The sequence below is a fragment of the Silene latifolia genome, chromosome Y, assembly GCF_048544455.1.
Source record: "Silene latifolia isolate original U9 population chromosome Y, ASM4854445v1, whole genome shotgun sequence".
In the NCBI taxonomy this organism is placed as follows: domain Eukaryota; kingdom Viridiplantae; phylum Streptophyta; class Magnoliopsida; order Caryophyllales; family Caryophyllaceae; genus Silene; species Silene latifolia.
This window is the reverse complement of record NC_133538.1, coordinates 63,492,552-63,516,534: the sequence shown is the minus strand read 5'-3', so window position 1 is coordinate 63,516,534 and position 23,983 is coordinate 63,492,552. Positions and strand designations below refer to the sequence as shown.

The window sequence follows — 23,983 nt, the reverse complement described above, 5'->3', positions numbered from 1 at the left end:
AGTCTCGTGCATCACACGAGCTTTCCAACTAGTTTGTAAAATATTTGGAAAAAGTTGATCGGAGAATAAGTGGATGAGCCAAACCAAGCAAAACCCGAAATAATTACCACACCCTACCAAAACCCGACCCAAATCTGGTATGACCACACAAATCTATCTAAATGAAATGACGCGACAATGGCTCATACCCGACTCGTACCCGTGTTAAGAATTAAACGGCTAATCCAAACCCCCAAGCAACCCAAACCCGGCCCGGAAGCAGGCATGACCCGAACCGAACCCAAACGGCCCCGATTGCCACCTTTAGGAAATTGAATGGATATTCAGGACAAAGAAAAAAGGTATTCTGACGCGGAGGAAGGTGGGTGGATGTTGGTGAACCACAAGTTAACCAGGTGGCTGTTGGGGATTACCTCTTTTGGGCCACCACTTGAAACATCTTTTTTTTTTCCTCTCTCACATACATTGCACGTGACTCACACCCTTGCTTTTCTTCTAGTTTAAACTTTAATTTATTTAAATTTTAATTAAAATCTTTTTATTTTTCCACATTTTCTTCCTTATTATTCGATCCATTTCTTTTTTATTTCAACAAAATCATTTCTTTCCTTATTTTTCATTCAAATCAAATTCTCCATTTTTCTTCAACTTAATTCTCTGGGTATTTTTTTTTGTTTATTTTGGGTAATTTGTTTATTTTGTTGTTGTTTTTGGATTGAATTAGATGTGTACGTGACACTACCAAGATTGTGATTCAATTTCTTGGATCTTCAGGTAATATAAATTTCATTTCTTTTTTATTAACTTCGAACTGTTTTTGATCAGTTGAATTGGTTGTTTTCTTGATTTTATGAAGTGGGTCTTTATTCGATTGAGTGTTGGGTGAGCAAGTTGTCAACTGTAGTATGTAAATACGTGTGTAAGACGGTCTTGGCACAAGTATATTGTAAAACGGATTTTGTGACTAGACCCGTTGCAAAACCGCCTTATACAAGACCAACTATGCTAATGGGGTGTTTGGTTGAGAGGTTTGGAATGGAATGAAATGGATTCTACTCATTTTTGTGTTTGGTTGGGGTATTTTGAAATGGAGTTAGAATCTCGATGAATTCTCATTTCACCCCAACCCCTTGGAATCCCATACCCACCTCCTCCCTATGAATTCAAACTCCATTCCCTTATGTTTATTTTACTAATGAACCAAATATGTTTTGAAAGGTATGGAATTGGGACCTCATACTTCTATGGTTTCTCATTCCAATCGATTCCATTCCTAAGTACTTGGAATTACCATCTCAATTTTGGTTAAAGTTAGGTTTTTAGTGATCAAGAGTTATGTGTAGTGTATTTTTTACTGTATGTGGTAAAAAATGTACTTAGAATTACCATCTCAATCATGGTACTACTCTAACAGCATGGATGACTTTTCTAGAGATTCACTACAATAACCGATATATTAGATGTTTGGAATTAAATCTTGTGAATTTTGTTTGTGGATTTCCTTGTGTGATTAGCTCTAATCTATCGATTATTGGATTTCGTCAGTGGTCTTGGTCTTACCTTATCTGTTGGCTAGCTTTTAGGCTTTGTTTGGATACCAAAGTAGGAGGGAAAGGAAAGGAAGGGAAGGGAAAGGAGAAGGAGGGAAAGGAAAGGGAGGGAAGGGAAGGGAAGGGGAGGCAGAATGGGGTATGGTTGTTTGGATACGATTTCGGTCCAAATCTTTCCTATGGTGGTGGGATTTGATCTGGCTTGGAGGAGGGAAAATGGATCCCTCCAAATCCCTCTCCCTCCATTTCGCCCCACCCATATTTTTGTTATCCAATCTAGAGATTTTAAATCCCGTACTCTCCCTCCCTTTCCTTTCCCTCCAAACAAGCTCTTAGGGTTTATTAATGCTATGGAACAATATTTATTTTTATTTTTATTCGTAAATTGAATGCAATGGAACAATCTTGGTGTGGGTCTGAGTGTTGCATGTTTTCGGCATAGTGAGAATGATGATGTCAACGTCAAGTGTTGTCAACGACAGTAGGGACCATTGATGGCGTTATTGGCGCTATCGCTAGGCCTAACAAAAGCCAAATAAGATAAGTAGTTAATAGAGTCTAGCTTTGAATATGAAGGCTTATGGAACAAACTTGCTGAGTATCTGAAGGGTGATGCTGATGATAGATGTGGTTATGTCATTTCATGCACTATTTTCCAATCTATGTTATAGTATTCTTTTTATGCTATTGTGATGCATCACACGCTAGAGTCTAGACATTACTTTTCATATCCACATTCTTGAGATATTTTGATCTTATAGTCTAGCATGCCTCATCGCTTAGGTGAAATATGGCAAGCTTACTGTGATTTTGACTAAGTCTTGGAGACACTCATACTATATGTAAATCCCATGGTCAAGGTTTTCATGAGGTCTTGCTGAAAGTGTACATGAGATTGGTGTTTTTTCAGCAGTGTATGTGATAGCGTTACGTTACTATTGTGCACAGTGTTATTCTAGAATATTGGTTGTAAACTAGAGCAGAAATACAGATGCCGAAGTGATGAATCTGGCTGTCTGCGTCAGTGTATTCGAAAAGTATCAGCTGCTAAGATCTGACTCACTGGATTGTCAGGCACTCAAGCTGTAAAGTTTCATGATAGCAGATGTGGTTCCTTACCTATTTTCTCTAGCGACCTGCTTGTTTTGCTTCCAAGTTTTTTTATATGATGTTTCGGAGTTGGTGCTATAATGAAAATTCGATTACTGGATGAGGAAAGTAAAAAGCAGAATGTTATATCCTGCTAAATATGTGCTCAATTTTAGAATGTTGTCATAGCACAATTTCATTCTTAATAATATTTATGTGTAAACTACATGAGGCTTGTAATCTTATGTAGCACTTTACTGCAATATTGACTAACATACCTTCCAAAATCTTAGTATATTATCTTTGTGTATATTTGAAAATTATTAGAATTGGAAACAGTAGCAAAATAGTGACGGTGTTAATCTCACTAATCCTTACTTTGTAGCGCAGGTGATCCACTATAATAGAAAGCCCGCAACAAGATATTAAGTAAGGTAGTCACTGTTTGGAACACCCATTTGAATCCGAAGGCTCATTTATGGGTTGACAAGGTTCATTTGACGACATGGAGGAGATACATGATGACGGTGGGCAAGCAGATCAAGGGCTTTCTAGCTCTACCTGTTGGGCTTCAGAGTTAGCGGAGAAATTCGGGTCTGTTTCTCTGACTTCTCAAAAAGAAGCAATTACATACTGTGCACAGCATGAGCTCTCGTCTGAGACTGCATCTCAGATTCTCTGGACCACTGGAATGCTTTCTGAACCTATACCAAATGGATTTTATTCTGTTGTTCCGGTAAGGATTACTTTCTTGTTTCTTCTTTAGCTATTAGTGTATTTTGACTCTTTCAAGTCTTTATCGTGTAACTTTTTTTTCTTTTCTTTTTTTCCGCCCGTTTTCCCTTGTCGTCGTTGTTACAAATATGACAATATTGAAATATATTATGAAATTAAAGGACGATAGAATTTTTTGCTATTTGCAAAGTGATCCTGTTATTTATATATTCTTTTTTTTTTAAAAAGCTTGGAATAAAAGGCATTTGAAATATAAAAAAGTTGGGAATTGTGTCATCGTTGATGAGGTAAGGCTGATGATTTTTAATGATTTGCAGGATAAGAGGCTGAGGGATATGTTTGATAATCTTCCTACTCTTGATGAGCTTTCTGCTTTGGAATCTGATGGTTTCAGGGCTGATATTATTCTTGTGGATGCACATAAAGATAAAAAACTTCAAATGCTGAAGCAATATATAACAGCTCTAGTGAAGGGATTAAACTCAAATCTGGCAGCTGTGATAAAAAAGATTGTTGGATTGGTGAGAATCTTTCAAGAATACTTTGTAGTGTTTATACCAATTATCTTTGACCTTTTTTTTATTCGAGATTAATCTCAAATTACTTATCTTATACAACAAGTTTGCACTTTCAAAGTAGCTAAAGGCTCGTTATTCTTTGATTTTGAATCATGATGGAATAAAGCAAAACTGATTATTAAATTGCCTGCGTTTCTTTTATTTGTGAAGTTGGCGTTGCCTGATACAATTCTCAATGCAATTTTCATTTCCATTGGTCGTCCGGAATAGCCTCTTCGAGTCGTAAACACAAGGTTAGCAACTCTAGTGAAGGGATTAAGCTCTAGGTAAAGCTGTCATATGTAACATCATAGTCTTACTCCAATTAACTTCGGGACGGCTAAGGCCTAAGGGCTAACACAAATCATCAGAAACTGTAAATCACCATCAGATCCTTATGTTATCTTTTTTCGTATGTTTTTCTTTAAAAAAAAAAAAACTGTAGGCGTTGACTCCTTGATAGTAGGCGTCTCATGTCTAGGTTACTGTAATGCAATTCTTGACTCAACTTGTTTTATAAGTCATAGAAAATAGCTTTTTTTTTTTTTTTTCCAACCCCTCTTTTCTCGCCAATGGCGAAAGCCTTTTAGGCTGTGGAGTAATGCTTTTACTTTATTTGTTACTTGTCAGACCATTGTCCAAGTTTTGTTTTTTTTTTTCTCTGTTTGGTAATGCTGGTCAGCTGATAATCTCGTCTTTATGTGTCTGTGATGACGTGCTTTCAGCAGTATTCTTGATTTTTGTTACTCTATATACTACTGATTTTTTTTCCCACCATCAATATTCCCATGTTGAATATATTTGAATATCATTTTCCTTTGTACTCTCTGAATAGGTATCTGATCTGTACAAACGTCCTATTACAGAATCCAGTCCCGTTAAAGCTCCATTAGACAAAGTTCATAATTCTCCAAGTCAAGAGGTTCAGTTGCTAGGCCAAATTAAATACGGCTGTTGTCGTCCACGTGCTATCTTATTCAAAGTTCTGGCAGATACTGTAGGTTTAGAAAGCAAACTTATTGTGGTATGATTCCTTCATTTTGAAATTGTTTGATTAATAGTTCTTTGAACTAGTAATTTGGTTCAGGTTGTCATTTACTTGACACCATGCTGATATTGTTTTCTTTAATATTCTTATGCTTAGGGGTTACCCACTGATAGGACCATTGGGTGCACGAATTCGGATAAACATATGTCTGTAGTTGTGGTGTTGAATTCAGTGGAACTTGTGGTCGATCTCATGCGATTTCCAGGACAGCTGATGCCTCGATCCACCAGGGCAATTTATTTGACCCATATTTCAGCAGCAGGGGAGAGCGACTCTGCAGAAAATGATTCTTGTGACTCTCCACTGGAACCTGATAGTCCATTATGCGGATTTTCTGATAGAGGTGATCAAGACAGGTTAGTGAAGCGACTTTACTTTGTCATTCTGTTACGCGATAGAAACAATTAATTCTTAAACTAATGTGCAATTAGGCTTCGGAATTTGTGTAGGTAAGTTCATCATTATAGCTTATTGTACCACCTTCATGTATCAAATCTCAGTTTTGGTTGTTGCCGTCAGATCTTAGTTGTTCTGTTATAGATGTGTCCAATACTGCGTAAAAATGCAGCCACTGTAACCTCCAAAATTTCAATAAAGCAGTTGCATGATTGATATTAATGCTGGGACCTCGTTAGAACATATTGCCTTTTTTTTAGGTGTTCAATTACATGAAGCCCTGCTATAAATGGCTTGAAACTACTCCAATGTTATAGTTGTGTCACGCGACTGATTTTTGTGAGAGCTTTGATGTGAGAGACACCTTTGGTGTAATTAAGGATATGCTGGACCCGTATTCTAGTCCATTGTGATCCAAAGTTAAAGATTTCCCCTTTATGAAACAGTTTGTATAATCAGGTGAGGAAAAATAGGCATAGTACTAGAGATTTGGATGGCAAGTATTAAAGAAAACAGTGCGTGGGATACTTATCTCTTCAAATTTCGTGCAAAAATAAACTATGTAAGCCATGAGTGATGCTTCGGTTAAGTACAACAACAACATCAGAGCCTTAATCCCAAAATGATTTGGGGTCGGCTGACATGAATCATCCTTTAGAACCGTCCATGGGTGATCGCACACCTCAAAAAGTGAATAGAAAAGGGAAAAATGAAAAACAAAAGAGAGAGCGAAATGTAATACAAAGTCAAGGTAAACTTACAGGTTTTAAAATCGAATTCCGGATTTCTTTTATACAAACTTAAAATTAAAATCGAGAATAGAAATTAAAACGATTTTGAAAACCGAAATAGAATTAAGGATCCGGAATGCCTTAAAAGTAAACGAAGTAAAATATACTCCCTCCAATTCGTTATAATGTTCCCCTTTGTCTTTGGCACGATACTTAAGGAATACTCTTAAAAATGAATAAAGGACATTGGTGGGGTTGGTGTTAGGAGAGAGAGATGAATTATTAGGAGTTAAATAAGGAGTTGTGGGGCCAAAACATTAAGAAAAGTAATAAAATAGGAGTAAAAGAGTTGTGTGGGGTTTGGTGATATGAGAGAAGGATGAATAAAATAAGAGTAAAAGTTACCAAAAAAGGAAAGAGGAACATTACTTGAATAATCCGTTTCGGGAAAGAGGGAACATTATAGCGAATAAGAGGGAGTATAAGAAAGTGGTAGGTAAAAAAGGTGTAATAAAGGAGAGAAGAACAAATAATTTTTTTTTTTAAAATTAAATAAAAACACTAAATGTCCAAAAAAAAACCTCAAATACTAAAAATCCACATATATCCTTTCCCTCCATAGTGCCTTCTCCGTCACCATACTCTCCTCAAGCCCCAGAAATCTCATATCGTACTCTATCACTCTCAACCATGTCTGTCTCGGTCTCCCCCTACCCCTAGGGACCTTTTCTGTTCTCCAAGTCTCCAGCCTCCTAACTTCCTAACTGGTGCCTCCTAACTTCCTAACTGGTGCGTCCATAGGTCTCCTCTCACATGGCCAAACCATTTTAGTCGATTTTCCATCATCTTGTCCTCTATTGGCGCCACTTTTACCTTTTCCCTAATCACATCATTCCTTAATCGATCTTTCCTTGTATGTCCGCACATCCACCTCAACATACGCATCTCCGCCACACTCATCTTTTGAATGTGACAATGTTTCACGGCCCAACACTGGAACCGTAAAGTAAGGCAGGCCTAATTGTCGTACGATAAAATTTTCCCTTTAATCTTTGGGGCATATCTTTATCGCATAAAAACCCTGAAGCACTCTTCTATTTCAACCATCCCGCATTAATTTTGTGAGCCACATCTCTGTCTAACTCCCCATCTTTTTGAATAATAGATCCTAGATATCTAAAGAAATCTGACCCCTCAACAACATTCCCATCGAAAATAATACTCCCCGCCTCTGTCAATCTCGACCCCGCCACTTTAGTGAACGGTCACCTCAAATACTGGTCTTACTTCTGCTCAGCCTAAACCCACGAGTCTCTAAAGCAGAAATTTATTAATTAATACAAGAATATAATGCATAAGCTGTGAAAGTTTAGGTTTATCAAACGAATACTTAATCTAAAGTTCTAGGGGATTCCTGATAAATTAAAATCTCCTTAGTTTCATGAACTTCTTATAAGCGCTCGTCCTGAGATTTTCTGATACATGCTCTCTTTTATTATTCTTTTCTTGCTTGACAATGATATCTCTTGGACAACTTTGTAATTTTCAGTTATTAAACTTTTGACGTCAAATTGAGAAATGCATTCTTATCTTCAATTGGGAACCTATTCATGCATTTTGTTCACTGAGTGACACGGGAATTTCTCTTATGGAAATACTACTCAGTCTTACGAAAATTCGGAAGTTGAAGGGTCTATTTTTCAATTAGCAATTTAGCATACGAAATTGGACAATGGTGTGTGTAATAAGATTGAAGTTGTGAATAAAGGGGTGGATACTGTAGGATCCCAACCTTGTCAATATTACAGCAGTAGTTTTCTCGGAAGTAAATATATGTACAGAGCTAGCTTACGGGAAAAGTTGTTTTGGTTTTCATCATCTGAGGTAATGTATATTTTTCAAAAGGGAACATGCATGCTTTAAACTAAAAGAATTTTCAAAGTCAAGCAAATATTGCATCTTAGTTCTTTCTAACTGTTTCGTGACTATTTGTTATCCTCATTAGTGTCCATATTTATTATTAGATTTTTTTTGTTAGACACTACCTTTTATTTAGCCTGTGAGAGACTACCTTTTTTTTGGCTTCTAGTACTTTTTATTTTTTATTTTTTTGTGAAAGACTGCTAAACCTTTCCATATTTCCAATGGAGCCAAAGACTCATTACTCTTTGGTTATGGATTATAATGGAATAAATCAAAATGGCTCACTAAAGTGGCTGCTCTTCTTTCTTTTGTGAAGTGGCGGTCCTTCGATGCAGTTCTCGACGCAATTTTCATCTTGGGTCATTCGGAAACAGCCTCTTTGTGTTGCTAACACAAGGGTAAGGCTGCGTACATCCGACCCCCCTTACCCCGCAATTTGCGGGAGCCATTGAGGCACTGGGGTAATGTTGTAAAACTACTAAAATCTACTATATATTAATTATGTTGTAGTATTAGCTATTTGACTTGATGTTTGAATTTGAATTTATAAGATTTGATGTGTTTTATAATTTTAGGACTTTGTGGTCATCTAAGTGACCAAGTTTCAAACGCTGGATATAGAAGGCTTCAATTCCCTTTATTTCAGTATGTATATTGATTTTTTTCCCCGTGTCTGTGGCCTGCAAAATTTGGAGTGCCGTGTCACGTGCCCATCTCGTATCCATGTCCGTACCCGTGTCCGTATCGGTGCAATCTAGGCTACTACTATATTAAATTCACACATCTACAAATACATGGATCTTGCTTACCAATATTTGTCTACTTTCACCAGTCCGTATCGGTGCAATCTAGGCTGCTACTACATTATATTAACACATCTACAAATACATGGATCTTGCTTACCAATATTTGTCTACTTTCACCAGTGGAGAGAAATATGAGACTGGTCAATTTGCCAGGAGGTTTGACACAAAAGCCCCTGGTCTGTCATTGCAGAACAGATTGCTGAGATCAGTAACTGGTATTGGCAGAATATTGAGGTACTTGATAGTTGGTTCTGTTTAGAGTGTTTGGATTGTTTCTGTTCATAACGGTGTTTTCCTATTTATACATCTGTATATGTATCTAGCAGTGGTTGACTGGTTGCTGAAACAGTACCTTTTTTTGGTTAAGATATTAATGGACACCAAGGAGTGATGCCCATGTACAAAAACACACAATGTGGGTAACTGTCATACGCAAAAAGACATCCTAAATGTGGCGCCCATATATACAATGAGATTAAGTATCATGAATTATCATGAATTATCTTATCTACAAATAATTACAGTTTCAAACTATACTATTTTTTGTGTTTTATGTCCTCCACTTCTAAGTGTTTTTCTCCAACCAAATTGGCACAAAGATTAAGTACTTGAAGTACAGATAAAAGAGCAAGTGGTCTGCTTTTATGGAAGTTGATTACACATTTATTGCTTCATAGCCTCATAGGAAACGGTGTTGTAGTGTATCTGTATCACACCCCTATTGTTTTTGGGAAAGCTGAAAAGCAAAAGAAGCTGAACATGTAGGATGTCCATGAACTAACAGTTTCTTTCTCTTTTTAGTCGATTACACAATTTCTCTTTGCTCCATGGGCTCGTTGAATATTTATCTTTTCGTGTCTGATTCATAGTTTGGAGTTTGGTGATCATGCACACATCTTTCTCATGTCGATTGTGTCGTTTGTCACATTACTTATATTTTCGTGTCCCTGATTCATTGTCTCTATGTTTACAGTCCAGAGCATCCCTCCTTCCTATCGCGTGACAGATCTACGCTGGGCGGCGATAAAAAATCTCAGAGGGATTTAACTCATGATGCCGGTTCATCAAGGTGTGCGTTTATATAAATGAAACTATTGTTATTTTATTCTTTTTAAATAGATTTCATAGTCAGTGACTTGGTGTGCATTTATATAAGTGGACATTTGCTTGGTGTGGGAATGGTGATATGCATATTATATTGTACACCTCAGAAGCCATCCCTGAAAGGTAATTTGTTTTTGTCCCCTTATCTGTACGTTCTATGATATTTTGGATATAGTATCTGTGAGAAGGGGAATAGTGCATAGAAGGCTAACAGGTCAGCTATGAGGATATTAGAAAATGCACGCAAGCCATGTTAGGTTGGAGCTGGCCACATTTGTTTTTTTATGTTATCTGTTCCCCTCCTAGAAAAGCACTCTTGTCCCTTTGTACAAGAACAAAGGTGATGTCCAAGAGTGTTCAAATTATCGGGGAATTAAACTTATGAGTCATACAATGAAGTTATGGGAGCGGGTAATCGAGCAAAGGCTTAGGAGATATGTAGACATCTCGGAAAACCAATTTGGATTTATGCCCGGGAGATCGACTATGGATGCGATTTTTATCATGAGACAGTTGATGGAATACCATCGGGACAAGAAGAAGGATTTGCATATGGTTTTTATTGACTTGGAAAAGGCATATGATAGGGTACCAAGAGAAGTACTTTGGTGGGCTTTGGCGAGAAAGGGTGTGTCGCGAAAATATATTGACCTCATAAAGGACATGTATGAAGGGGCTAGTGCAAGTGTTCGCACTAATGTTGGGAGAACGGAAGAATTTCCTATTACCATCGGGGTGCATCAAGGTTCCGCACTTAGTCCTTTTCTCTTTGCTATAGTTATGGATGAGTTGACAAGGGATATTCAGACGACATCCCTTGGTGCATGATGTTTCTTGATGATATTGTGTTGATTGATGAGACAAAAGAAGGGGTGGAGAGAAAGTTGGAATTGTGGAGGCGGACTTTAGAGACTCGTGGGTTCGGGCTCGGCGAGAGTAAGACCGAGTATTTGAGGTGTCCGTTCACTAAGGTGGCGGGGTTGAGATCGACAGAGGCGGGGAGTATTATTTTCGATGGGAATGTTGTTGAGAGTTCGGATTTCTTCAGATATCTAGGATCTATTATTCAAAAAGATGGGGAGTTAGACGGAGATGTGGCTCACAGAATTAAAGCGGGATGGTTGAAATGGAAGAGTGCTTCGGGGTTTCTATGCGATAAAGATATGCCCCAAAGATTAAAGGGAAAATTTTATCGCACGGCAATTAGGCACCTTCTACTTTACGACTCCGAGTGTTGGGCCGTGAAACATTGTCACATTCAAAAGATGAGTGTGGCGGAGATGCGCATGTTGAGGTGGATGTGCGGACATACAAGGAAAGATCGGTTAAGGAATGAGGTGATTAGGGAAAAGGTAAAAGTGGCGCCAATAGAGGACAAGATGATGGAAAACCGACTAAGATGGTTTGGCCATGTGAGAAGGAGACCTATGGACGCACCCGGTTAGGAGGCCGAGACTTGGAGAATGAAAAGGTCCCTAGAGGCGGGAGAAGACCGAGACAGACATGGTTGAGAGTGATAGAGCACGATATGAGAGTTAAGGGACTTGAGGAGAGTATGGTGACGGAGAGGGCACAATGGAGGGAAAGGATACATGTGGATTTTTAGTATTTGATGTTTTTTTGACAGATTTAGTGTTTTTTATTTATTTAATTTAAAGAAATTAATTTATTTATTTTTCTCTCCTTTATTACACACTTTTTCAACAACCACTTTCTTATAGATTTTACCTGGTTCATTCCGGATCCTTAACTCTATTTCGGTTTTTAAAAATCGTTTTAACCTTTTCTCTCGATTTAAATTTTAAGTTTTTATAAAAGAAAGACGGAATTCGATTTTAAAACCCCTAAGTTCACCTCGACTTTCCATTACATTTTCGTTCTCCCTTTTGTTTTTTATCTTCCCTTTTTTATTCGCATTTTGAGGCGTGCGTTCACCCATAGACGGTTCGAAAGGATGATTCATGTCAGCCGACCCCAAATCATTTTGGGATTAAGGCTCTGATGTTGTTGTTGTTGTATCTGTTCCCCTCCTACTCCTTTGAGATGTGACTGAGATTGATGTTGCCGTCGAATGATTCAAAGGAACTAAAGTACTCCTTCCCCTTCTTCCGATCTATATTATCGCCATTTGACTTTGTTTATTAAACAACGTGGAGTTTGACCAACTTTGCTACAATTTACAATACTTCCAAGTTTTTAGCAACAATAATACTCCACCTATTTCACATTATAAGCAGTTTCAGTTTGTCGAGGTGTCCTTTGGCTTTGGATTTTGTACGAGAAAAATTATGGAACTTATAACATTAGATTTATAATGGGAAATGTTTTACTGAAAGCATACATCTCATATGTTATGAGAGATATTGAAGAGAGAAGTGAGTGTCTCTTAATGTGAGAAAGACTTACCATATGAAAAAGAGAGTATAAAAATAGTTGTTTTTATGAATCAAATATGACAAATAAAGTCAGATGCAGACTATAAATTTGAAATGTAGGTATTATTAAGCTTTTGGCTCATCTGTACAGATCAGCAGGTGCACCACCACCAGAAGCTCGCAGACGACGGCGGAGAAGCATCAGCATTACTCCAGAAATCGGAGATGATATTGTGAGGTGGGTGCTTTCTGATTTCTACATTTAATTATTGATGATGGATCTTCTCATATTTATCTGAATTTGAAGAGTTATGTGGTGAGGTGATGTGATTTTGTCTAAATGTGGTGGTGTAAATATCTGACGGTTATGAAAACTGTAGCGCCATGAGTCACGAATACATGATGTATTAGTAGTTTCTGACTATCAAAGGGTTGTTATACGATGGCCAAAATTAACTAGTCATGTGTTATTTTAGGTGATCATAATTGTCCTTTTTGACCTATTTCTTTCATATTCAGAGACAGGCTGCTGGTTTTAGCTTGCATTCTCTGATAGAATCCTGACCTTCATGTTACTGTTTTGTTTTCAGCTTAAAGTTTGGCTTATACTTGTAGTTATATTATATTAATTGGTAGGGTGTACAACGCTTTGTAGGGCTGTACGAGATATGAATGAGATATTGAAACAAAATCGCCTTTTGAAAGAACAGGGTGAGGATAGATCACTTCCAACGTCCCCAAGCGATACAAACAACGGTGCCATTTTTGAAAGTAATGTAAGTATGTTGATTTGACTTTCTAACCGCTTCAGCGATTTGATCGCGCTTTTGCATCTTTGACTTCAATAGAACCTGCATCATACATGTTAGCTATGACATGGACCTTTGTCTATGTTATTTAGAATTATGAATGTATTTGTTTTAATAATTGAGTTGTACATCCCTGCTTTCTGTTTCCGGTTTCATCCTTTTTTTAATTACTGCCTTTCTTCTTTTTTATTCACAATTTTGACGATTCTTGGCTCTTAAATACTCGCATTTGTACAGTTGTACTAATGCCTAAGCTATCAGTTGGTTTGGGCCTCTGGGGCTGAGTGCATAATATGCTTCTATAAAACATGAAGGGTTAAGCTGATAAGTAAAAAAAAAAGTTATTACTGGGCCAGAGCATGGATATGATAAACCATGTAAGTTTCTTTGTAGGGATAAATCTTACTGGTTAGAATAAAAAAAAAAAAAAAATTACTTCTACTCCATAAGATTTTCTATTAGTCATACTCAGCTTATCTCCATATTGTAAACTAGAGCATCTAGTTGACCTATTTCTCCCAACAATTTTCATTACAGGTCATGTAGAAATAACCTCTCTATATTTTTATCAATGTAGAAAGGTTGCTTAAATATGATCCCTAACTTGCTATATATGTGGATCTTCCAGACAGTAGGGTAATGTTTTGTGCTCCCTCCATACCGTTACCTCAGCCTACTCTTCTCTACATCCTTGCTCTCCTCGAACACCAACCCACTTATCTTCTTCTCTCTTGAAACCGCGTGTGAGTCCATGACCACCCAAACTCCAACCAGTCACCAGCCACCTTGACTCTAACTGGCTGCTACTCACCTATGACCTACTACCACACTATGCGGCCCACAAAACCGCCCCTCAAACCACCACCAGAACCACACAACCCCACTACCCAACTGACAACACCACCTGAATCTACCATAAAACCACTTACAAAGCCACTCTTATAACCACTCACAAAACCAGTAATGAGGGATGAGAACTTCGAAAGAGGCTGGTGTTATGAGCTGTCGACAGTGGAGTATGGATGTCTGGTGGGTGTGTCAGGGAGAAAGGATATCGTTTTGGCTGCCAATCTGCCACGGTGGTCCAAATTCCGAAAGTTGTGGGTCATCTAGAGATGAGGGAAAGAAATGCAATAAAAAGTTTTGCTACAAACGAAAGAAAGTAAAATGGGAAGAAATTAAAAACCTTCCCAAAAAGAAAGTAATGAGAAAATAGAAGTATTTGGGGAGTAATAATACTTATAGTTGGCTGTATTACGTTGTAAAGGACGAGGTAATATTTTGATGCTGCAATGGGTCTTTGAGCCTTTTTTTTGGAAGAAACTGGTTATCATTTGAGTTCAGTTTGAGAACAAGGTTATCTTATTGGTTTCGAGCTAGAGTTTGAAGGGAATTTTATTTCCTTGGATTATTCGCTCGTGAAACCATTATTAGATGGAGTAGTTTTCCTCTCATATTTATGTCGGCTTCTCATGATTTTCTTTAGCTAGTGTACATATGATGTCTTTGGCTAATGTCGGCTTCACTTTAGTTTTGCTCTTTTTTCCCTATTAAGGTTTGATTTGGTAAAACTAGTAGCTGCAGCAAAGGTAGCTAAAAATTAAAAGTGATAAGTTAGCTGATTAACTTTAAAATGTTTGACAAAATAGCTGAAAAGGTAGCTAATATTTGGTATATAAACCGATGGTCCATATATTGAAGTCTTTTGGGATGTTTTGATTCCATTAACTGTCGTGATCTGACATTCCCTATATGTATCCTTGATCTGATAATTTTGGTTGTTTGGATTCAATTCAGTTTTCAAGATTTCATCTTGGGAATCGAGATGTGATTTCCGGAGCCAGATCTGCTTCTCGTCATGGTCAGCAAAGTTCTCAGAAGGCGGTATCCCTGCCTTCATCACCTCATGAATATTGGAGTCCAACTCCTGAAAGAAATAGAGCATCACAACAGGCTCCATCCAACGAAATGGTCTTAGCGTGGAATAAGATTTTGGAAACGCGTTTTCATGACAAGTCCCTGCTTCCTTATGAAGAGTGGAATATTGATTTCTCTGAACTGACTGTCGGAGTTCGTGTTGGCATCGGTATGGTTCTATTCATCTTTCATTCTATGTTTGAACTTCTTATGGTGTTGAACAAAATGTGATTTGACGAATGGTTTGTAGATGGCCTTTAAATGCAAGTGTAAGTTTGGACTTATTTTAGCTTCTCAACCATGAATGTGGCTGTTACTGTAATATACCCGATCTTGTGTTTCCCTCCAAATGAGAATCTACTGGACATGCAATCTCATGTTTGGAGGACATGCTTATCCATTACATTTGGGCCATTTCACTAGCAGGATGATAAAAATCAAAATAGAGTGATAACTAGAACTGTCTAAAGATGACCCGACTCGAACCGACTGAAACCCGCTCGTAAATAACCCGCTCTTTTCAACCCGAACTCGAAAGCGACCCGACTTGATAATAACCTGTACATTTAGGGTAAAGCCGGACCCGTAAATAGGTAAATTTATTGATAATTTCTATTTAAAGCAAATAAAAATAATATAAAAGAAAAATAATAATTTCAACTTTCAAAATTTTGATATAAAACATGTTTGTATTGTTTTAAAGCATAGTTTTACCACATAATTAATTACTTAAATGATTACATATAAATATAGTCATTGCCTATCACGTATTCACGTACACATAACAACTGATATTCAATATTTCGTAGTGTTGCGATATTGAATATATTCAACAAATATGCTTATTCTTACTAATATCATATATTAAACTAGATAATTATAAAAATTAAGAATAACTATATGTTTATAGTAATAACTAAAAAAGTAAACATTTGTAAAAAGGCGTTAATTTGACCCGCTTCTAACCTTAACCTGACCAGAACCCGTATAAACCCGACCCGTACAAACCTGAAATAGGCCCACCCCGTATTTTACCAGAACCCGAAATGACAGGTCTACTGGTAACGGGTTAGAACATGACACTTGGATTCTTGGGGTAATAAGAGATATTTCTAGCCCATGATCGTGTTCATGGCACCCTTCAATTCCCACTTTACATAAAGAGCTCATGCATAGTAAACCTCGTCATAAAATTTTCTTGTTTGTAAATTGTAAATAATTAAGGGAGTTGCTAAATCCCGCACGCAATTTTACTCAATTCCGCACATTTTTCCGCTTTATACCAATTTTACCCCTCATTTCTCACCGAGAGACAGAAAAAAAAACACAAAAAATAAAACTCCTTGTCAGTCATCCCCATCCCCTTCTTCCCCTCACTACCCTTCCCCCTCCTGCCGACCACCACATACTCGCCCTCCTCCCACCGCTGGCAGCACCTTTCCCCGCTCCTCCCGACGCCAACCACCGCCTGCCCTCTCCCTCACCCCAGTCGATGGCGCCTGACTCCAACCACGTCAGAAACGACTTGACTCCAACCAAAAGTGTTCCACCGCGCTTGACTCCCACCGCGACAACTGCCATAAGGCCGACCACATATCCGGCGACCACCCGACTCCGTCCAAACCGGTAACCACTACAACCAATCTTCTCAACAAAAAAAAATCAAAACCCTGATTGTAAAAGCCTTTTTGAAAATAAAAAACTAATCAATCGATTAAAAATGAGTGTATTGATAAAATATGCTCTATAAATTACTTCATTACTCGTGAAGTCCTGATATGTCGAATGAATATCTATAGTTGCAAAACTATTAACCAATTATTAGGGTTTTGAGAGTCAGGAGAAATCTTTTTTCAATTTTAAGATGAAGGGTAAGATTGGAATAATATGACAGAGTGCAGGATTTAGTAAAATGATGTGCGGAATTTAGCAAATACGATAATTAAACTGAATTCACTTAACATGTATAACTGATTTTAACCAACTAATCTGTTTCACTATTGAATATAATCTACTTTAGGTCTGGTTTCTTTACTTATTTTGATGGCTATCATTGTTTGTCGCCTGATTCATATTAACTTATTTTAATGGCTCTGTGCAATGAGTTTTCGCTTATGGAGTCTGTTTTATTATTGTTCGGGTAGCAGCCTGTTCAAGTTCCTTCTGGTTGGAAAATCGTTATTATGTTTTCTGTAATTGTGCTATGTGTGAACATTTACTTATTGTAGAAACAAGACTTTGACATGTAAAAAGAGATATTATGTAGTGAAAGCATTATTTTTAAAAGAAACCTTTGAACTGCTTTGCTAAATGTTTATTCGCCAGAGTGTGAATTCACACAAGGGTTCCTACTGGGTTTTGCTAACAATAGTCTTTTGCTGCTCCTAACCTAATCGTCTCCATTTAATTTGTAGGGTTTTTCGGGGAGGTATTCCGTGGAACGTGGAAGGGGACTGATGTTGCCATCAAAGTATTCCTAGAGCAAGATTTGACTTCTGAAAACATGGAGGATTTTTGCAATGAGATATCTATTCTTAGGTGAGTTTTGTTTATTTGCTTGTCATGAAGAACTTTTGTTTATCATTTGTCTGACTCCAGGTTTTCTTCTGTGTTGCCACAGCCGTCTTCGACATCCAAATGGTAATCCTCTCGTCTTGCTGGAAAAGAGACTATCACTGTCCTTCAGAAATCCATGAAATGTGAATATGGAAGAGATGTAACTAGGACAGACTTTTTAAGCCGCCCTTCCCTGGGTGCAGCTTCCTATCATCTAGTAGAGGAAAATAATAATATATATTGTGTCTTACCCATATAGGCTAAGAGTAATACTGTTAGTGTGGTTAAGTAAAGGTTATAACCCGAGGCTACAGCCTACAGGTTCAAACCTAGCCGTTTCATATTTTCACATGGTCCGCTGCTGGAGGTCAAACCAAGATTAAGTAAACTATGACCAGGTTGTAAAAACTAACAGACCTAAAATGGGTGTGATCTATGGTACCATGTTAGGTTTTTCATATACCTAATAACTGGTTCCAGTGAGCTTGGTTTCGATCTGGCTAATTATGTTTTGTTGCTTAACATTTGCTGATCTTTATTGCAGTTATATTGTTTCTTGGCGCTTGCACAAAACCCCCGCACTTATCAATGGTCACAGAGTACATGGAACTGAGTTCGTTGTATTATTTGATCCACTCAAGTGGTCAGAAAAACAAACTTAGCTGGAGGCGGAAATTGAAAATGCTACGTGACATTTGCAGGTCAGTTTGACACTCTGATTGCTCTGTCCGTTAACTTCTAGTCCTGTTTATTCTGATAGATACACTTTTCTAGTGTTATGATATTGAATAATGGTATGAACCCTCAAAGAATCATGCATGCAGGACATTGTGCAAAGTTTCTGCATTAAGTGTCTAATTTGAATGTACTACTAAAGTACTAAACATACATAACGAAATCAGTCGTGACTTGTGAGAAGTATTTTATCCAGGCCTCGTGTGTTTTCGTGGGTGGGCGTGTCATATTTTCTATGATCAATTTGTAGAAAAATACGATTGACAATTCTTACATAGTTTCATGATAAGATCGATCTATGACATGAATTTAACGTTGGAACATCACCCAGTGTCTCAAGGGCTTCTAGGCTTTTGCTAATGGTGGAGGTAGGAGCGTTGGATGTAGTGTAACCTTGCTCCTATGTTAACAAGAAGATATTTTTGGCATAGAGAATAGTATACAACTGTACATCACAATAAAGAAAAGTGCGGTCAATTTGGTGAGCCATTTTCTTTATTGCTCCATTCGAAATGAAAACTGAAATTTAGATTCAGTGGTTAACCTAAGGACAGGAATTGACACACTATTAAAAGCTTGTGGTTGGACATTAAATTCTTCAAATTGCTACTCTACGCACACTTACACAATGTTTAATATCCAGAATGTACTGTAATTATTAGTTGATCTTGTTGCAAATTAGAGGATTGATGTGCATTCACCGAATGAAGATTGTTCACCGTGATTTGAAGAGTGCAAACTGTCTTGTGAACAAGCATTGGATAGTGAAGATCTGTGATTTTGGATTGTCGAGGATAATGACGGAATCACCCATTAAAGACTCTTCTTCGGCAGGGACTCCTGAATGGATGGCTCCTGAACTCATCCGCAATGAACCCTTCACAGAAAAGTGTGATATCTTTAGTCTCGGGGTGATCATGTGGGAGCTTTGCACTCTGAGCAGACCGTGGAAGGGTACCCCTCCAGAAAGGGTAATTCTTGCCAGTTTTTTTTAGCCCAATGCTTAAGTGAGACATTCTTATATATGACCAACCCATCAACCGAAAATTAGTCCCCAAATGAGAAAATACCTGAGTATTACAAGATGTCTGTTTTAGCCATATAGTTGTTAAGTACCACTTTGTATTAAAGCCGGAGCTTGACTCGTTGCTGTAGGTGGTTTACACTGTTGCTCACGAGGGATCACGTCTGGAAATTCCTGAAGGTCCCCTTGGTCGGATAATTTCAGGTATGGGTTAACTGTCGTCTTATAAACGTCCCCTCCTTCTAAATGACTAAAACTGGAATTTGTCCGCTGGTCAGCCATTATTTTTTTTTATTTTTTCTGGCAGCCGTAAAGAAAGTTTTTTACATAAAGCACATAGGACTCGATAGGTCAGCCATTATTGGACGATCATTCTTCCAAAATTCGTTTGATTTTAAGATAGAAAATCTGGTCTAGATTTTTCTGGAGTAAATCTTTATGACGCAAACCACTGTTTAAGTTGATTCGTATGAGCCCCTAAATCTTGAACCGTGGCCCAATTTGGCCCGAACTGTTTTTACCCAAAAATTATGTGTACTCCCTCCTTTCAAGGTGACTTGAATAACATATGGAATTGGCTCGAACTGAGAGGAATTTTTTTGCAAAGTAAGCATTTAGAGATGGCTCACAGAGTATTAATTAATACTTTTCTAAGATGAACAGGAGGGAGATTCAAATAAATTGAGATCAAATCTATATATAGTACATGTACAGGTTTCGGGCATGACGATAACATATATAAGTTCGGTTGGTCTTGCTTAAGACCGTTTATAAATTTTCCATACCGATTTCCTATATCTACTCAATTAAGGTCACTGCCATTTTAGGAAAAAAAGACATAAAAGTTAATTTGTTTAGGGTTAAGGAGAAGGGTATGATATGGAAAATTAATAAAAAAGTGTATGAAAGAATAAAGTCCGTATGTGAAAAGGTAATTCTGTTTGGGATTGAGGAAGTAGTTAACTAGTTATTAGCAATTTTGTCTTAGAATTAGAAAAGTATTAATTAATATTTGTATTTGTACAGTTAAAAATGGCAGTGACCTTAATTGAGTAGATATAGGAAATCGGTATGGAAAATTTATAAACGGTCTTAAGCAAGACCAACCGAACTTATATATGTTATCGTCATGCCCGAAACCTGTACATGTACTATGTATAGATTTGATCTCAATTTATTTGAATCTCCCTCCTGTTCATCTAGAATAATGCTTACCTTGCAAAAAATTTATACTTTTTTACACATTTTCAAAAGAGATGGCTCACAGAGTATTTCAGTTAGACCACCAAGTTAATTTTTCATTGCAAGTATCACGCCCTTATTAATCATATATCCCGTGTCTTACAATTTCACATGTGAGACCGTCTTACAGGAGGCCAATTGTTTTCAGGGTATAAGATTTATATATAAAAAAAATAAACAATAGGTTTATCAGAGTATATATTTAATTTTAAGACTAATAACTCTATCAGAATAATATAGTATATTGACTCCACTAGTTTTTTTACTTGGAAGTATAATATGTTTGGACAAACAATAGGTTTATCAGAGTGTCGGTCGCGGCTATCTTGTTTATTATTTTTGGCCTGATATAGTGTGCAAGTGTCATTGGAAAAACTACCATGTTGACATGTGATTTGTAACCAAAGGGAAATGTTGGAAGTAATAGTAGTATATAAGTAATTCCGTAGTGAAGACAAATTGCTTGTGTGCTCCTTATGAGTGTTCCTTTTCGCAACTTAATTGCTTGCTTGATTTCCGATGCAGATTGCTGGGCAGAACCACAAGAACGACCAAGCTGCGAGGTGATTCTCACTCGCTTGCTAGACTGTGAGTATGCAGTTAACTAGTTCTGATTACTGTATAGAGAGTATTTTAGAGAACCGCAAAGGATGTTGCCTTGATGTCGCAGCCTTTGTTGTAAACTCCTCAAAAGTTGCAAATTTTGTACTATAAAGAGATGCGATGGATCACAGCTTTAAATGAGAAGACTGATCACAAATTCAAAATGAGAAGAGAAACTACTTTTTTGGCGAATTTTGAACGTTGTTATCCGTACATTGCTATTTGCTAATTATTTTCTATGAAGTTTTTTCATTTTTTAAAGCATAAAATAATCAAGTACTTTAAAGGGAGTGAGACTGATATTGTAAGATTTTAGTTAATGAAAACCCGACTTTTATTAAGTGACATCTAAGATACATATATTCAAGACTCGAGAGATTGAATATTAAGAAGTCGATTTCGAAATGTAAGAAAAATTTATATAGAAAATCAAGTGGCATTTGATAGAGGGTGGAGGAAGATTTGGAGGGTAAGATGTCTTTTCAGGGGTGGAGTGGGCTATAGAAAGTGGCGGTCATATAGGTGAAGCAGGGAGACTTTAGGTGGGAGTGGAATTGCTTCCTATTAGGATGATAATGTGACGAGATAGCTCACGAGCAACTTGAGATCGTCTCGGTTAAAGCTTGGCTCGTGCGATCACGGCTCGGGCTCGGCTTGAGAGCTTAACGAGTCAAGCTGAGCAAACGTGGGCTCGACTCAAAAAGCTTGTGAGCGACAAATTAGAATTATTGGGTTTTTCTACATGGTGACCCTGAACTTTTTCAAATCACACATGGTAACCCTGCAAATTAGAAAAAGTTTTTGGTAATCCTGAACTCCCTTAATTATAATTAACGTGACCATTAACTTTAATTTCGTCTAAATGGGACGTGACCATTAACTTTAATTTCGTCTAAATGGGATGTTAAGTGTCTAAGGTGGCTAATGACATGGCAGGGGTGAGCTGATGTGGCTATTATTTGCTTGCCAGCTCTCTTTATTTCCATTTCCCTCCAATTTTTCCAAATTTTCCCTCCTAATTCCCTTTATTTATAACCCTAGTTCTTCATTTCTTCTTCTTCTTTCCTCTTCTTCTTCGTCGTACTTTTCCCCCAAATTTTCCGTGTTTATTCCCAAATTTTAATAAAATCAACCTAAATTATGTCTTCCTCAAACTGGAAAAACGAGCCAATACTAGGGTTAGAGTTTGTAAACCAACCTTACACTCATCAAAATCTCTGGGTCCGTAAGTAACCCAAGAGAAGCATATTTTAGATGTGAAGATTGCAAGGTATTTGTTAGTTGTTTAACTAACAATCATATGATTTTTAACAAAGGGGTAGATTTGAAGTACAATTATGAAGATGAAGATGAAGATGAAGATGTTTCAAGTGTTGTTGAGGGGAGAAATGAAGATATTCAAAAGTTGAAGAATGCTTTAGTTGAATTGGCAAGTGTAATGAGGTTTTATGTTAAGTTGATTGCTCTTATGTTTATAGTTCTTGTAATGGCTTTCATAATTAAGATGTAATTTTCTGGGTTTTAATGAAATGAGGAATGCAAAATTGGGAATGAAAGCAGGACTTTTTGCACTTGTAATTTCTGATTCATGGCAAAAAAAAAAAAAAAAAAAAAAGGTTACAACTTGTAGTTCATGTGCAAATTGACATTAGAGTTTGTAGTTCAAGATTAAAGCATACATAACAGCAAAAAAAGGGAGATAAATCCTATTAAGGTCATAAATGACCATACATAACACCATCAAAAAGTCATAAATGACCAAGCAAAACGTTGCAGTAGTTGTATTAGTTGCTCAGTTTATTCATCAAATCATAGCTTCTTCAAAAAATATGCTCCCTTTAATCTGCAAAATTACATGTAAAAAAGGGAGAGAAATCCTATTAAGGTCATAAATGACCATACATAACGTTGCAGTAACTACAAATTGCTAAATCATTCATTCATGCATTACTAGAATAACTTGACGCATACTTAGCCGTTAAAAAACAAAAAAATAAAATGTTATAACTAACTTCACGACAAAAAAAAAAACCATTAGATTTGAGGTTAAAAATATTTTCACTAAAATACATATTTCAATTTTTTTCTCAAATTAAGATAACACTAGGTTTCAAGCCCGAGCGTTGCCCGGGTAAAGGCTGGGTTATGTCACATGTGCATACAAATAATCACCCGAGCTTTTAAAAGCATTTTCTTAATCTTTTTATTTAGCAATTATATTTGAAATAAATTTATACTTCTTGTTACCATCGTCCCCAAAATAAAATAATATAGTTTGCATGACATTTTATGAAAGCGGTACAAAAACCAACTCTTAAAAATTTTATAATTAAGGGGTTAATATTATCATATTAATGACTTATTATTAGAGGTATACAATGCAACCAATAGAGTATTTGAAATATTCCGTAATGTTTTTGACGTTGCTATGCTTTTTTCCCCATTATAGTAAATAAAATTTTAACAAAAAAAAAATAAGAATTCTAATATTAGCAAAGATGGTAGAGATTTATAATGATTACTCCCTTTGTCTTATTCATTTATTTATCTTTTTTTTTTCTATTCTTTGTAAGGAGTGTTCTAATCTAAGGCTCCGTTTGGCAAGGTATTTCAGGTACCTGATTTGGTCAAAGTAGCTTATTTGACCAAAATTTTAGGTACCTTATTTTTTTGTATGCGTTTGGCAAGTAGCTTATTTAACCAAATAAGGTACCTGAAATGAAATGCTACCTAGAGTAGCATTTGAGATTTCAAGTACCTGATTTGATTTGATTTTCCGTTTT

The 23,983-nt window shown here is 36.9% G+C and overlaps 1 protein-coding gene across 4 annotated transcripts; it reads left to right on the top strand.

Moving 5' to 3' along the window:
• Positions 1-420: 420 nt before the first annotated feature.
• Positions 421-22,751, top strand: LOC141633807 (putative serine/threonine-protein kinase SIS8). 4 transcript variants are annotated; one of them, XM_074446208.1, is made up of 17 exons: positions 479-774; positions 3,030-3,375; positions 3,692-3,895; positions 4,767-4,955; positions 5,076-5,335; positions 8,956-9,069; positions 9,809-9,904; positions 12,466-12,552; positions 12,970-13,090; positions 14,921-15,209; positions 17,455-17,578; positions 17,661-17,680; positions 18,141-18,297; positions 19,014-19,302; positions 19,487-19,559; positions 21,123-21,185; positions 22,517-22,751. In XM_074446208.1, the coding sequence occupies exons 2-17, from the start codon at positions 3,145-3,147 to the stop codon at positions 22,708-22,710; spliced, it is 2,511 nt and encodes an 836-aa protein (XP_074302309.1). In that variant the 5' UTR covers positions 479-774; positions 3,030-3,144; the 3' UTR covers positions 22,711-22,751. The 4 variants fall into 4 exon arrangements, with proteins under 4 accessions (XP_074302312.1, XP_074302309.1, XP_074302311.1 ...); XM_074446209.1 differs by having other exon boundaries at positions 549-774; positions 3,025-3,375; positions 22,517-22,745; XM_074446211.1 differs by lacking the exon at positions 22,517-22,751 and having other exon boundaries at positions 421-774; positions 21,123-21,389.
• The last annotated feature ends 1,232 nt before the right edge of the window (positions 22,752-23,983 follow it).